Here is a 15,966-nt window from a genome sequence, read left to right on the forward strand (position 1 = left end):
AAAAAAGTGAGATAAATGAATATGCAGTTTTTATATCTGGAAGTTTCTCCTACCCCCAATTAGTAAAGCAAATTCCAAAGCAGAGTACACTTTGCAATAATCACTCCAAGGGACATTCCAAGGGTTACTGTATAAATAGACAAAGCAGCAATCAACAATTATCACTTGATTTATAATTTTAGTAACGATTGAACCCTTCTTGTCATTACACTGAAGCTACAGTTACCTATGCAAGAGAAAATTGCCTTGTATTTATCTATAAAAGTTATGTATTTCAAAATCCATCTTCCTGAACTCTTCCAGCCTTCTGGAAGCACAAGTTGGTTCAGTTACAAAAACTCACTGATCTTACCGCTATTAATTTCCTATTAACTTAGAGGGTTATTCATTATGGAGAGATAATTATTAATTTCCTAATAATGGGTGGGAAGACTCAATCCTCCCTAACATTAAATATGATCAGACTCAAAAAGGTGTGGCCTTAACAAATGGAATGGGAACACCCAAGTTCTATTTCTGGCTAACACTGACTCCTGCTGTGGCCTGGAGCAAATCACTTCTGTTAAAAACACTTTTTTTCCACTCTGTAAAATGAGGATAACACTCCCTTATCAGCTTCACAGGATCTTTCTCAAATGCTTTGAAGATAAAGTTTTATAAGCCTACAAATGTATTTTAATGAGTCTTAAACTGATTATATTTCTAAAACAATTTGCCTTAAAAAGGAAAAGGATTTGAACAGAACTGAAAGGAAGGGTCTCTGTGCTGTTAACCTCCCCTAACATTGCTGCAGTTTGCACTTTAAATACACCAAAGGCACACAAATTCATTTTCCTTCACAGTCTGCTTAAAGGAACCAAAATGGCAACAAGTGGATGCAAGCTGCAGGAGCTTCCAGAGACAAGAAGAAAATGTGGATTTGCAATGGAAGCCACATTTTCCCTCAGCTGGGGCAGAAGCCTGCCCTGGACTCTGGCACAGACCTGCACCCCTCCAGCAATGGCTGCTCCATCACCTGCACTTCCCTTTAACATTCAAAAAACAGCAATCCCACTTTTGACAACAAATTTGCTATTATTTGGCCACACTTGATTTTTTTTTTTTTGCTTGGTCAATTCACTCAGCTCTTGGTTTTGAAAGTTCCTAACAACAAACACAAAGGGAACCATGGTCTAGTCCATGTAAAGACAACTGCTGATTTTTTTCCCTCTTCTAAAGGGGAATTTTGCCAAAAGATGGGTTGGGATCATAAACCATACCCTCTTCTTTAATTACTTAGCTTTTGCTCTTGACTTGGCAAAACATTAAGCTTTTCATTTCAGTAAATCTATAATTAACTCCAGCATGTGCTGAGTAAACATAACCTCACTTTTAATTAAATCTTAGAACAAGATGCTACAAAACTTGCTGTTTCTACAGAGAAGTACCTCTCAAGTAATGGGCCTAAAAAAAAAACCTTAATCCTTGTCAAATAAGAAACTTGAATCCAAATTTTAGTATAACCCACCCTCTTTTAAGTCATCTGTTCCCCAAACATGCATTCCAGCTATAAGACCAAAATGTAAACCTGAAGAACCACCACTGCACATCAAAAGATTCCAAGGCTGAAGTAAAACCAAATCTAAATGGTAACAGCAAAACAGAGAACCTTGACTTTGGGACTCCTCAAGAATAATTTTTATAATGCATCTCACTGGATTTATTTTTTTTTTCAAATGACATAGTAACTCTTACACAAAGAGAAATGTTATTTCTCAAGAATGAAAAGAGCTATCACATGCATTATAATAATCAGAAACAAAGGGGAACTTTCTAGGTAGCCATTTGTGAATGAGAAGATTCAGGAAATTTTCTTCTGACAGTACATGCATATAGAACTACCTACCATTCTAAATTAAAATGAAAGATCAATTCACTGAATAAAAGGAGAAATCTCTGAAAAAATAAAGTTCAGCTACTGTGAAAACATAATGTCATGTCTAAGTCAAGCACATACATGAACTAATGCAATAATATGAAATAACCATCTTTTGTTTATGCTGACTTTTTCCAGTAACATCTTTGGTGCTGCACATTTCCAAATGGCCCTCAAGAATTTAGATTAAGTGCCACATTTAAGTAGCAGAAAACTTCACAAAACTTACTTCATGTTCAAGAATTGCATTTACCAGAGCCAAATAAATGAACCAAGAAACTGTTAAAGACAGCAGCTACAAGACTTAGAATTTGAAGAACAAAAAATGTTGTGCATTTAAATGAAAACAAGTCCTCAAGAGAACTTTAGAACATTAAATCTTGTTTTACTTATCTGCAACTCTTTAATCAGCTTGTCTCTGAAAGGCAGAACCTCTCAGGGATTCTGATTACCCCAGAATGTAGATACGGATGACTCTGCATTAGGCAGAAGCTGGTCTGCTTATTAATCTTATCTAAAGCATATTCAAAATATGACATCAAGAGAATTTCACAAAGCATTTTCTTCCAGCCATTTGCTATTATACTTAGCTTCAACATGCTTGCTCTGGACAAATTTTTTCTTTTAATTCTCATCAAGCTCAGCTTAATCACCTCTGAGCAGTTCTCACAACAGCTGAAGGATGGTCATGGAAGCCCCCTCAGCAGTGGCAAATCAAACACAGAGCCTTGAGGCCAAAGCTCAGGATCTGATCCAAAGGCTGGCACCAATTTGGGAGTGCTGGCTGAGCACAAAGGAAGGACACAAAGGAGCCACACTCCCAGAGTGCCACAGCACAGAAGGTGCTTCCCCATCTCCAAGGGACACTATTTCCATGCTTCACCTAATGCTCATTTTCCTCCTCATCCATCCTGTATTGCCTGACTTCTTCAGGAAGCTAAAGCTTATGCCTCCACACTGGCTGCATGCATTTTTATCACTCTCCCCATCTCATCCTTTAAAAGAATTTTTTAAAACTCACTGAACAATCATGACCAAACCTGAGAAAAGCAGAATGGTTGTCATTAAATTCTCCCATGTTTTATTAAAACAAGTACTTAAGAGATTAAAACCTGGCCCATCCCAGTGAAGATAAACCACAGCACAGGCTCAACCTCTATAAGAGCCTGAAGAATCTCCACAATCAGACTAGAGGCTTAAATCTAAATCTTAAACGCACACTACTTCAATTAGTTTAAAATTTGATTTCTATAAGGCAAATCTTAAATACTAAAAAGGAACATTAAGAGCACAATTGTGGAACAAAACCATTAAAAATGCATAATGAATCAACATATGCTATTAATTGCATTGTTTCTTCCAGCTCTTAATCACAATTAAGGAAGACACAACAAAGAATCATTCTTAAGAATTAAAATGCAATAGAACAGTGGGGGTGTTCAGACACATAATAGCAAACATTTACCATCCAACTGTTCTGCAGCTGCAAGGAAGATATTTTTTAGCAGTTGATTTAGGATATTACGGAGAGTATCTCCCTAGATATCCATGGAATTTTGGAAAAAATTGAGGATACTTTTAACATCAGACACTAGGAATGGAGACTCAAGAGGAATGGTAGGGCAACCACTCTGAAGTCATGTCCATAAATGACTGTCATCTAAATACAAAAGCTCTTTTTTAATGCAGATCTTTAAATTCTGCACAAGCTGCATGGGTAGAAGCTAAGTTATATCATAAATGGTTCCTTATTATAAATTAAGAGCCATTTAGAGCTGTCTTTCCCTAGCAGTGCAGAGAGCAATGAACACACAGCAAAATGATGCACTGCAGTAAAATCACATCCCATCCTAGTTCATCTAAACTTTGCCAGATTTCCCAACAGAATGCTAGCTGACACTGTAATGAAGATTTATGCTACCAATATAATTAAGGATGAAACAATTCATCAAAATTTATTATTTTGCTCTTCTTTTTCAATTGCTGAACATCAGTGTTATTTTGAAACTTTAAGATTTGTTTTAATGAAGACTTTGAAGTCTTCACAATTTTACAGAGACCATCTAAGAAAACATGCTTGGAAGCCCTCTTTGGGAATTGTTCTCTTTAGGAAACAGTCAGTATAATAGATTAACTGTCCAGTGGGCAAATTATGCAGTGTGAGTGAAAGGCTAATCCTGCTTGGGCTGGCAACACTTGTGTGCCATCCAGTCCCACTGACAGTGACAGGATTAGTACCAGCAGCAGCAATGGCACAAGGGACACCACCACAAACACAAAGACCACACACCACTGCATTCTCCAATGCACAGGAAGAAGGCAACACCAGAAGTACTCCTAAGCATGCAAACTTTTCATGCACACAAACCTAAACACATTCAGGGACAATGCTCAGGACCAAATTTTCTATAAACTTCAGGAGAAATTTAATGCAGCAAGTCTCAGCTGATACCAGTTCCTAATCAAATGTGGTAGACTCCAAATCAACCCTTCAGTAATGTAAATTATCCTTTTGAAAGTCTTTTTTGGAACCTTTTTAAGTTAATGTGTGAAGTTTTGCAGAAAATGTGTCACTTTCTCTTTGAACAAGTCTTTCTTTCATGGTACAGCACCATAAGGTAAATTATCTTTGAGGAACATAAAGCACACTCAAGTCACTCCTTTCTTTTGAATGTAGGACATCTGAAAATTGATGGAAATTTTATTGGCCCTGGGTCATAATGTTTAACAGGTTTATCTAATTTCATTCCAGAGCATTTACATAGTCATATACATTTTTTTTCTTTCTAATCATAACCATCCTTTGACTTTTTTTAAGCAGTCTAGAAAAGTGCAGGGAAAGGACAGCAAGTTTCTGCACCCAAAACTTCAAGGAGCATTTGCAGTACATTTCTTGAGAACAAACAATGTGAACTTAAAACATATGAAGGTCACATTGAGAAATTAGTTAAAATAGAGCCAAGAGCTAATCCTGTTAGATTAAGTTAGACCAGTTTTTTGAAATAATAGCCTTACATTTTTATCATCTCTGCAGATCAGAAAATGCAAATACACCAGAGAAAAATGAAAAACTAAAATTAAGAGTATTTGAAAATCATCATCATATTATCTGAACAGATATAAGGGTGATAGAAGAATAATAATATTGTATCTGATTATCAAAGTATTTAGAAGAAAAAAAAATCATTCAAAATCTGCCTATGGCCAACTTTTTCTGACTTTGTGTCACATTTACTTTGAATAAATTTTGCTTTTTTATAATAAACTAGCAAGACAAACATTTGTTATCTACTGTCACAATGAGATAGAACTGCCATAGGCAAAGCTACTAGACATGTGTCTTTTTAGAAAATATAAGACTGGGGCTATTGGGTGAAAAGAAAGGAAGGAAGGACTAGAATCCTTTCTTTCTATTGTGGAAAATTAGAAGAAACATCGTCTGATCATAATGACAGTTGTCATTGGCATTTTGTGTCTTCTCAAAGAAGTTCAATATTTTCTTGATACGATGGCAACGGCTGTTAAATAAATACATTTTTCCCACTTCAGCAGCATTTTTCAGGACTCCGCAAGCACACAGAGCACAGCTTTTCTCTAACTGCAGAGCACACTGGGAGCAACACAAACAGCAATCCCTGCAAGTGCAGGGTGTAGCACTGACTTGGCCAGTGAGGCTGCAGGGCTGTGTGGGAGCTGTGGCCCCACACTGCACTCACCTGCAGGTAAATATTTCAGCTGGTTGTTGGCCAGGCGCAGGTGCCGCAAGGACCTCAGGCGGCCGATCTCGGGACACACAATCTCCAGGGCATTGTCACTCAGGTCCAGAAACTGCAGCTTAACCAGGGAGCCAATGGCTTGTGAGAGAACACATTGAAACATGAATGTGACCCAAGAGGAACATGAAAATCTTCACAGGAGTGTGAGAGGAGGACAAGGCACAGTACCCAACAGCTGTGTCTGAGCACATCTCGAGGTGTTAAAGCCAGTCTCACAAGTCAGTGACATCAATTGTGGAAATGCTGCTCTAGCTAACAAATAGCTCTGCTGGCAGTGAGACAGGGTAACAAACACAGTGATGTATAGAATACTGCCATCTCCACATGCTCCTCAGAAAGTTCTGCTCTGAAACCACTTTCTCTATTCTCTTCCTTTGACTCAATCCAATTTATATTCAGAAAGAGCATAAATTGAGCACAAATTCCTCAATTTGGGAGCATAACTGCAATTAAGACAAGGAAAAGAAACTAGTGTAAGTTCTTGCTCCTTTGGGTTTCAAATCTGTCATGATCTAAACTAGCAGAGTATTTAGTGTGGTAACTGCCTGAAAGCAGCAGACACTCTGGATTTTTAGTTTCTGCAGATCAGTGTCATTTAGCCTTTTCACTTTCTGCAATTAGAACTGGAGCAAACAGCATTTAGGTGCATTTGAGAATTCATTAAAAGAATTTAACATAGCATTAACAAGGACATTATCAACTGAAAGCTACACTGGTATATTTTGTATGATAACCTTTAATGTTTTATGGGAAAATAAAGGAAAAATAGGCCTCTTCAAAGAAGAAAAATGAATATTTTATGATTCCTGCCACTTATCGTGAGCTGGTAGATTACTTACCTTCGGGTACAACAACTATGTTATTTGAATGAAGGTACCTGGGGGGAGGAGAAAAAGCAGAGGACACCACCTGTTACCCTCAAGGACTTCTGCTACATAATCAGTTTGCAAAATATCCAGTTTCAGACTGAAAGAACACCCTCAAAGCCATTCCTCCCTCTAACCACAAAAGCTGTGGAAACTGTATAAACTGGCAATGGACAGGTACTTAAGTTTCACTTGGATTATTAAATGATTAGCATAAAAATAAAAGAAAATTACATGCAATTATGTAAAACAAATCATTCACAGTTACAATAATAACAGACTTTAGTTTTTCAATTCATATGGAGGAAAACAAAAAGGGTAAAGACTAAGCAGAGAGAATAACCAGAATAAATAATATTTGATACTAAATGCTGGCCAAGGAAAGAAAAAAGCCCACACCCACACAAGTTATACAATTACAAACATTTTCCCCTGCACACCTTCAGTGAAGAAGTAAGTACATGATCTATTCACTGAAAGTGGGTTTTTCAAACTTAAAAGTACATTTTTCAAAAGAAAAACCCAATCTTACACATGGTTATTTATGCAGCTACAGAGGGTGGCCAGATCTCTCACTAAGAATATTCAGCACCCTCTGATGGAGCACTTCCAGTACTTCTGGTAACATAAACACTGATCTTAGATTTTACACATTTCAGATTTCAATCATCATTGCTGCAAAAGAACAATTGGATCTTGTAGAAAATAACAGCAACAAAATTTTCCAACTGATATCCAACTGTAAAGGAATACTGATTACTCAATGTACAATAGCTGAAGCACACATGGAATTATTTTCATGGAATCTTTTTTCCTACTGTATTCCAAGAGCACTTCCTAAAGTGGGAGCCTCTCTTTTCAGGGATATAGAACAAGGGAAAAGACATATGAACATTTCAACTGCATGGAGCACCTGAACCTTCTCTTTCTCTTTAAAAAATTGTAGTTTGCTAAAAAATTAACAAACATAAAAATAGCATACATTTTTGTAGAAATACAGGATGAGAATTCTCCTATCCATTTCAGCTGCAACTCCTGAAAATATTTGTGAACTACTTCACTTAAGCTAAAAAAAAACCTGTATGTGAGGAGCTACACCTTTGTAGCCTAGCATCACAGGCATGATATACAAAGGAAAACACACTAGTGTTTCAATTTGTCTCTCAAAATTGAAAGCTACTGTAATAAAATATTCTTTATGTAAATCCTTATTTTGCAGTCTTGTCCCCAGCAACAAAACACCTCTTATTGTCTCATGAAAAACTGACTTGTCCTCTTAGAACTACACAAACCACGGGTGCACTGCAGCTCTCTCTAGACACCAGAATGTGTGGGATAATGGTGGTACAACTGAACTTACTGAACACCAAATAATTAGGCTTGACTCTTCTAAATCAGTTTTTGTAAGAAATTATTTGAAGCTGTACTTTCAACAGCTTTTCCTAAAAGCAGTATCAAGTAACACAGAGGTTTCCCTGATGCCCAGTGGCAAATTGTGAAATCAAATACAAAAATATTTATTTTACTGCTTCAGAGGACAAACACTCTCAAGACAGGGCATGATGAGAGAGGAGTTGCTCTGGAGTGAGTCAGAGACTGCAGTGACCTACAAACCAGCTGAGTTACACTGTGGGCACAGGCACCAGGTGGGGTTCAAGGGCCACAGGAGGGTGACAAGATCAGAGAGCTGAGGGCATTGACTCCTCAGATAAACACCTCCCGTGTGGAGCTGGCCATTAAATAAACACGATCAACGCTCCATCAGTTACTCATCTGAAACTGAGACAAAGGGCTTCAAAGGGAAGAAGAGGACATCCCTTTTAACCCCCACTGCCAATCCTACCACAGAAGGGAAGCACAACTTTGTAAGAAGAAAAGGGGAATGAAGAAAACATCGTCTCAGCGGCTTAATTAAATTAATTGTCAAAATAATCCAGTTCATGGGACATCCATTTTTTGGACAAGACTGAATAAACTGCTCTACCTACAGCAATCATCATTCCATAGTTACTACCCCTACACACTCATCCCTACTCCTATTTGATAGTCTGTGAATTGGTTCCAAAAACTGATTACTACAATCAGCAAGACTGAGCTCATAAAACCCCTGGGAGCTGGGGTGGGAATGAGCAGCTAGGGATGGGCTGGACACTGTAACCTGTTACTCTGGCTCTGTCACAACCCTCTGACCACTGCACTGGGAGGTTCCAGGGGTTTATCACTGTGACAAGTTTACACAGAATTTATGGGGTAAGGTTTTTTTTCCCTTAGCAGTATAGACGCTGGTATAAAGGTTCTTTTCATATAATAAACAAGAAATTAAAAAAAAAAAAAAATGGACTTAATACACCTCCTTCTGAAAAAAAAGTCCAACAACAAATTAAGAAAACACAGCAACAAAAAAATTACCCTTTCTTGCCCTCCAAGAAAGCCCTCCACACTAAAGAGACAAATTATGTGCAATACATTCTAGATTATTTTAAGATGAGACGGATAAGCATAATAAAAATATATTAGAACTCCTACACAAACTCACAATTCCACGAGGTTTGGAAGCTTCTGTGCAAGGTTTTCTGGCTGAAAGAGAGTTAGAGATTTTTTTTAGGTTTTGAAACAAAAACCAGACACACAAACATTGTGTACCCAAGTCATTTTAATCACCATACTACAAAATATCAGCAGAAAAAATGGCAACAAGGAATGTCTGTACAATACCCTGGTTCCATGCCCCCAAGTATCCATCAGGGCAATCTCAGATGTATCCTGGGTGAGCAGTTCACTACTGAACAGAACTACAGCCTAGAAGTGACATTATCATGTCCTCAGCAAAATGGGAGTCAGAGTTCTGAGACTAAAAAGATGGATTACCTCATCTCCTTTTGCAAATGTATTCAAATAAATGAGTTAGTTCAAGAGAAGAGATTGCTAAGAAGTTGCAGCCTTTCTTTACAGACTTAAAGCAGAACACAACTTAAAGAACTACACAAGATGTCTAACCAGAATGTATTTTATAATGCTGCTAAACTGGGAAATGACCTACAATCTCTGTGTAGCTTAATCAATTACCACCAAGCCAGAACTGCTGAATCCATCAAACTAGATTTTCATATTTACATATTAACATGCATATCATTTCCTAACTGCCAACTGATCCCTAGCTATAATTCTCTTCCTTGGTGGCATTTATAACCATGAACACTTATCACAAAATTGGCTTCACAAGTTTCAGATGTCGTGTTGGAAACTGTACTCAAAATTATTCAAAGTTAAGACAGTTTTATTGCTTAAGAAACCTGCTTCAACATAGATTTGTTTTACTGAAAAAAAAAAGGGGTTACAATACCGACACATGCAGAAATGGCTGCATTTTAAAAGCAGTTTCATCACATAATTAAATTCCTGTTAAAGCTAGAAATTTTCATGTGAATAAACATGATGTGTGACACCTTAAATAGCTATATTATCTAAAATATATAACTTTGTGTCCATAACGCGACGATGGAGGAATAGGATGAGCTGAAAAAGGTTCTATTCTCATGCAGCAAACACGCCCCATGCTAGATGTGAGTCCAAAGCCCAGACTGCTCAGCTCGGGGGCAGCAGTCGATGGGGCAGGTCAAGGAATGAGGCTGGGGCCAAGGCCCGCTGCGGTGACGTCACGCGGGCCGGCGCGGTGGCTGATCCGGCGCTGCCCCCTGGCGGCGGCTCCGCCACGGCGCAGTCACCGCCCCGCCCGGCCGGACCCCACTCACACCTCCCGAGCTTCCACCGGGAACATCTGCGCGAGCACAAAACATTCCAGCCTTAACCCAGAAAAGTGTGGAAAAAAACAACTTCACTGCCATCCTATAGCCGTTATTACGATTAGGATGTTAACCTGAGCCACAGACTGCTGTCACTGTTTCACCTGCTGCTCTGTCATCACGTATTCTAAGGTAGTAAATTAAGAACAATTATTCTTGATCTTGCTTCCAACAGCGTTAACAAGGCAAACACCTATTTCCTCTTAATAGATGCGGAAATTGGGTACCGGAAGGCTCATGTTATCAAAAATTAACTGAGAAGTGGGAAGATTTGATGCTGGGATACAGGTGTGCTGGATGGCTCGTTGATCCATTCATTATGTCACAGCACTCTATCACTTCCATCTTGCCAATGAAGACAAAAATGAAATTATTCTTAGCCAAGGTAAATTCTGTCAGCATAAGTATCCCAGACATTTCATAGGAGTCATCTGTCAAGGACAGGAGTCATTTGAGAAGAGTAAAGAACAAAAGCTGATTTAGTCATTTATTTTCAGAATTCTGAAGGAATTAACCAGTGGCACGAAAGTACCATCTAATTTTAGAGAAAAATGGTGCAGGTTCCATTTTGATGGTTTTCAATACTGTTTATGCAATTTAAAGAGTTTCTTGATGAGCCATTGCTCATCACCTTGCATTAGAGAACTATAGAAGACAAATCTTCCTTCAATAACTTGTTTTCAACTATTCTCAGATGCTATTTCCACTCCCCCCACTGCCCCAGTGTACCTGACTTACCATGACTTTAGCTATAATTAGAGCACTACTCGTCCTACCAGAAGTGGACATGGAAAACCTCATTATGAAATTCTGCTTTGTAAAAATATCTATGATTTGTTTCCCCCAGTTCCTCCTGTTTTTTCCTCTCCATCAATCTCTCAACCTTTTCTCTCAGGGCATGCTCTCTAAATGTTCCTCACTGCTGCTCTCTAGATTCTCTCTCCAATTCACCCAGGCTGTCCATGAGTATGAAATTCTCTGCTCCAGCTTGTGCTTTAACAGAATCCAATAATTACTTCCTTCTGCTTTTAATGGAGATTGTGAAACTTTCCACGTTCCAAAAAGACATCTGCCTTTTTTTGTAACATGCTGCTGACTTGATCTATTTTGGTCCACTACAACTTCCAACATCTCTTCTGTGGAACAGATGCTCCGTGAATGACACCCAAATTTGTTTGCCTTGTTCCAACAATAGTGCTGAGCACTTGAATGAGATCCCAACAAGGCACATTATGAGCAAGTTATCCTGATTGCTGTGAATCTAATCATGCTCTGCTTCACGCTGCTTGAAAGCAATTTTGTCTAAGTATGACCTACATTTTAACTTTTGTTTCAGTTTCTTTATCCAGGTCTTAGCACTTATATACAAAACCCTCCCTCCTGTTTCATCTTTTGAGCAGTACAGTCTGTGAACCCTACTGCACTTAATCATCACTGAATTTCACAAAGTATCAAGGCAGAGCTGTTTACAGTCTTTGGCTAATTTTATAGCAGTTCTGATTTGTGACCATGAATCCTATTCTCCTGTTAAATTATTACGCATTATTAAATTACTGGCCAAAACCAGAGTGCCAAAATAATTCTCTACAGTACATATCAACTGAAGTGACTCATTCAAGATGAAGAAAAGGCATAAAATCTTCAGAATCTTTCCAGCTTTTGGCCCTTAAAGGGGAGTACCTAGAACAAGTGGACTTGTTCTAGGAAACCCTGAAAACTGTACAATTTTGGTGTTTTAAGTACTCATGCCCTACAGCTCCTCTACCATTGCTACAATTGTACCTCTCATACCATGGAAGAGCCCAACAAGAAAAACAACCACCAAATCCAAACCAATCAAGCAACCAAAAATAAAAACTTGGGAGACTTGAGCCTGTTGACAGTGGCAAGTTCTGACTCCATCCTACAGAATCACAGCAGCTCAGAATATCTCTCACAGTTATTTAACTGCCCCACACTAAATTTTGAGGTCACAACATCCACTCAGGGTGAGAATTTCTTCAGTTCAGGGAAAAACAGCAAAACAAGAAGACATCCCAAAAGAAAATCCCACATTCACTGTGACATTAGCTGACATATTACTGTGTTCTCCTATCAACAGCAGCCCATAGATTCAAGTTCTTACTGGCACCTTAACAGCAGGTTTGGAATTAGACCCTGAGGTTGACACTGCCTTTGAAATTAGGCACATACCAAGGAAAACTCATCCAGCCTAATGAAGAAATGTAAAATAGACTGCATAGCATCACCCAACAGGAGCAACTGACCACTTCTGAGAGTAAAATGTAGAGGTTTAAAAAAAAAACAACAACAGAACAACAAGCCTGACAAGAAAGGCCCCCAAAGGTCTTGAGAGTTTGAAAAGGGCAACCATAAAATGTCATGAACTTTCATTTATTATTCTCTACATTACCTATCCTAGAGCTGATGGCATCATTCAGGGTCAGATTATCTAGAATATCATCTTTTTTTACCTGTTTCAAAAATCAGAATTCCTAAACACAGACAGTAAAGATTGCAATAAAGAGACTGTCATACCAATGTGGTCAGGGAATTTCTTTTCATGTAAAGTCTCTCCAAGTACTGCAGCCCCTCATCTTTCAGCAACTCCAGAGGGAAGTGATGGAGATTTCGGTAGTTTAAGAACAAGTTCTTGTGCCTTTCCAGCTTTGCCTCCGAGATTGTTTTGCACAGTTCTGATGCCATGACTATGCACCACATCTACTGCATTGCATCTTCTGAGAGCAGACCCATTTCTAGGAGACAGAAAGAGGAAAAAAGCCCAGTATTACCAAGGTGTAGCCATGCCTTCATATGCAGGAAGAGTTCCTGATTACAGATTAGCTGATAATTTATCTAAACACACTTGTTCCAGTTAATATGCAAAGCCCCCAGAACATCCACACCATGAGTTATGTTAGAAACAACTCTTTGACTGTTTTCTGGATTAAGCTTTAGTGCATTACAAGACCTGAAATAACAAAATCTTTGGGTATATTTAATGCTTTTAGTTTCATCCATGTTCGATGGACCTTTCCATTTATTTTGTCAAAACTGCCACCACAAGAAGAAAAAGAAAAGCAACTCCTATTAACCATTACTGATGTCCCACATCTGTCCTGTCACATGAGCTAAAAAAAGAACCCACAGATAAGAAAAACACACAATTAATAGAGGATTTTAGTCTTAGATGACTAAAAAACACCATTATCCTTTAAGGTAGTAAGACAAAAGGCAATGAAAGTTGGAAGTGTGTTCCCATATAAAACTAGTGGAATAATTTACCAGTTGGAAGAGGTAATTGGGATAGATAGCCAGTACAGCCATTTAAAAATAATATACCAATATATGAGAAGTCTGAAACTTGCAGTGAGAAAATTTATAATAGGTTAGATAAGACAGCAGATTTTCAGCTTGCTCTACTAAAAATAAAACCAGAAAGAACAAAGTGTCAAGCTTTAACTGACAATTTCAAAACAAGAAAACAAAAGCAGGAAGAAAAATTAAAAATTAACTCGTATCTGAAACCTGACTTTTTTCAACTTGTTTTTCACATATAACCAAAATTCAAGTCGTTATTATGCTGTCTAGATTTAGACAACAGCAATGCTCTTTTCAACTACCTCATAAAAACATAATAAACACAAACTATTCATTAATTTAGTTACTATTTTGCTACAGACTTATATAAATGAATTCCCATTAATGAAAGGCAAGGACTCAAAGCTGCTTCCCACCAATAACATTTTCTGTTTTAGTTCAACCCTTCACTGAAGGAGAGGTTTCTAACCATAACAGACAGTGGAAGTGAAAGTCCTGAATCATAAATCCCATCTGATGATGGGCATGGTACACAAAACTCCAGCTGAAGGCTGACAACCCAACCACACATGTAAATCAAACTACTTCATTAGTTTAAGTAGTTCCCCTGATTTGCAGATAACAGCTTGTAGAGTGATCTGTGTCTTTCCGGAGCAATACACGTTTGTGGGATTTTTAAGAGGTTTTTGAGTTTTTTTTTATTTTTTACCATTGCCTTCATGAGCTGTTTTAGGGAAAAGGGCACACACACTCGCCCTTGGCACTCCTGACATTAAAGCTCCCTTCGTCCAGAAGATGAAGGAAATGAAGCCATTACAATTCCCAACTCTAGTTCTGTGACAGCATTAAAATAATTCCTGGAAAAGTGACAGAATTTTTAATGGGCATAATCTGAATATTTATTATTAACCTCTACAGTATAAGACAAGGTGAAGGAAAGCTCATCCTTGTCTGATCTTTTTTTTTTTAAATCAGAAGCTGAGAAATGACAAAACAGATGCATAAATATCCAACAGCCTTCCAACCTGTCCAGAGATGGTTTTCAGGTGTCCTGCACTCATGGGTTTCTCTTCACGGAGTTGTGACTCCATATAACAACTGCAGATTCAGCCGTGGCACACACGGGTACACAGACACACAACGCCACAGATGCAAAGTCCAGTCACAATCTACTTTGGCTCTTACTTCAAAATAACCTCCTCCTATTCCTTTCCACCAGCAGCTAAACTTTTCCTCTCTCAATTGTCTTTTTCCAAGAATGAGGGAAAGCATTACCAAAGAGGAACAGCCACAACCATGGTCTTAACGGAAAGTAAAAAAGAAAGATGAGGGCTAATAGCACCCAGTGACCATGGCCCTGTGAGGGGCCGGGTCCTTCAGACAAGGACGAGGAGGAAGGGGAAGGGGGCATGAGGGAGTGGGGGTGAACGGGGGGAAAGAAAGATGGAAAGAGGGGAAAGAAGGTGTAGAGAGTGGCAGTGGGCAAGGGGGAACACGGGGAAGAGAAGGAGAAACGGGGAGATAAGAGAGATAGGGAGGATCGGGCCCGGCCACAGCGCGCACCCCCTCACGGAGACGCGCCGTACCCTCGCGGTCCGGCGAGCAGAGAGCAGGGGCACAGCACCGGAGACAACCTCCCACCGTCAGGACCCAATCGATCGATCGATCGATCGCTCTGTCCTGTCCTGTCCTGTCCCTGTCCCAATCCCCGTTCCCCCCTCGGCCCGGCCGGGTCATCGCCACTCACCGGGGCCGCCACAGCGGGAGCGGCGCCGCCGCCGGCCCAGGGACCCGGGGGCGGGACGGGCCGGGCCACGCGAGACCGCGACCGCCGCGCGGCTCTCGCGAGACATCGCCCCGCCCCGCCGCGGGCACCAGCCAATCACAACGCTCAGTTTCTCCCGCCTCCCTCTGCTAGCCAATGGGAGCGCACCGCCCCTCAGCGCCACGCCCGCCCCTCGCTGTGGGCTGAGGGGCCGCGGACGTTCCCGGTATTGGGTGTTCGCTGGTGTTCTGGTCCCTGGCGGTGTTTATGTGTTCCCCGTGTCCCGGTCCCTGCCGGTGTTCAGGTGTTCGCTGGTGTCCCGGTTCCTGGCGGTGTTCAGGTGTTCCCGGTCCCTCCCGGTGCGGCTCCATGAGCGAATATGTGGGCTCCACTTGCCTCACCGCGAGTTCATACAGCCCCCGGTGCTAACAACTCCCCGCTGCTTAACCGCTGACAAAGAAGAACATGATGTGCTTATAAAAGTTGTGGTCAGGGACCACCTTCTGCCTTTTATTTCGGT

General features: G+C 39.8%; 1 protein-coding gene across 5 annotated transcripts in view; it reads right to left on the minus strand.

Moving 5' to 3' along the window:
- LRRC28 (leucine rich repeat containing 28) overlaps positions 1-15,539 on the minus strand; it is a 51,580-nt gene extending 36,041 nt beyond the window's left edge. For 3 of the 5 annotated variants that reach the window (XR_013775807.1, XR_013775808.1, XM_079317618.1), the window contains exons 1-5: positions 15,429-15,539; positions 12,899-13,116; positions 9,094-9,134; positions 6,531-6,568; positions 5,632-5,769 (exon numbers count right to left, since the gene is read on the minus strand). Coding sequence is in view for 1 of the 5 variants with exons in the window: in XM_079317618.1 (XP_079173744.1) it covers positions 5,632-5,769; positions 6,531-6,568; positions 9,094-9,134; positions 12,899-13,081 (400 nt within the window). In the remaining 4 variants the exon portion in view is untranslated. Of the gene's footprint in view, positions 1-5,631; positions 5,770-6,530; positions 6,569-9,093; positions 9,135-12,898; positions 13,117-15,428 lie in introns of those variants that run through there. The other 2 variants (XM_079317619.1, XM_079317620.1) reach the window with 1 other exon arrangement.
- Positions 15,540-15,966: the final 427 nt, after the last annotated feature.

Source organism: Erithacus rubecula (assembly GCF_903797595.1).
Source record: "Erithacus rubecula genome assembly, chromosome: 14".
Taxonomy (NCBI): domain Eukaryota; kingdom Metazoa; phylum Chordata; class Aves; order Passeriformes; family Muscicapidae; genus Erithacus; species Erithacus rubecula.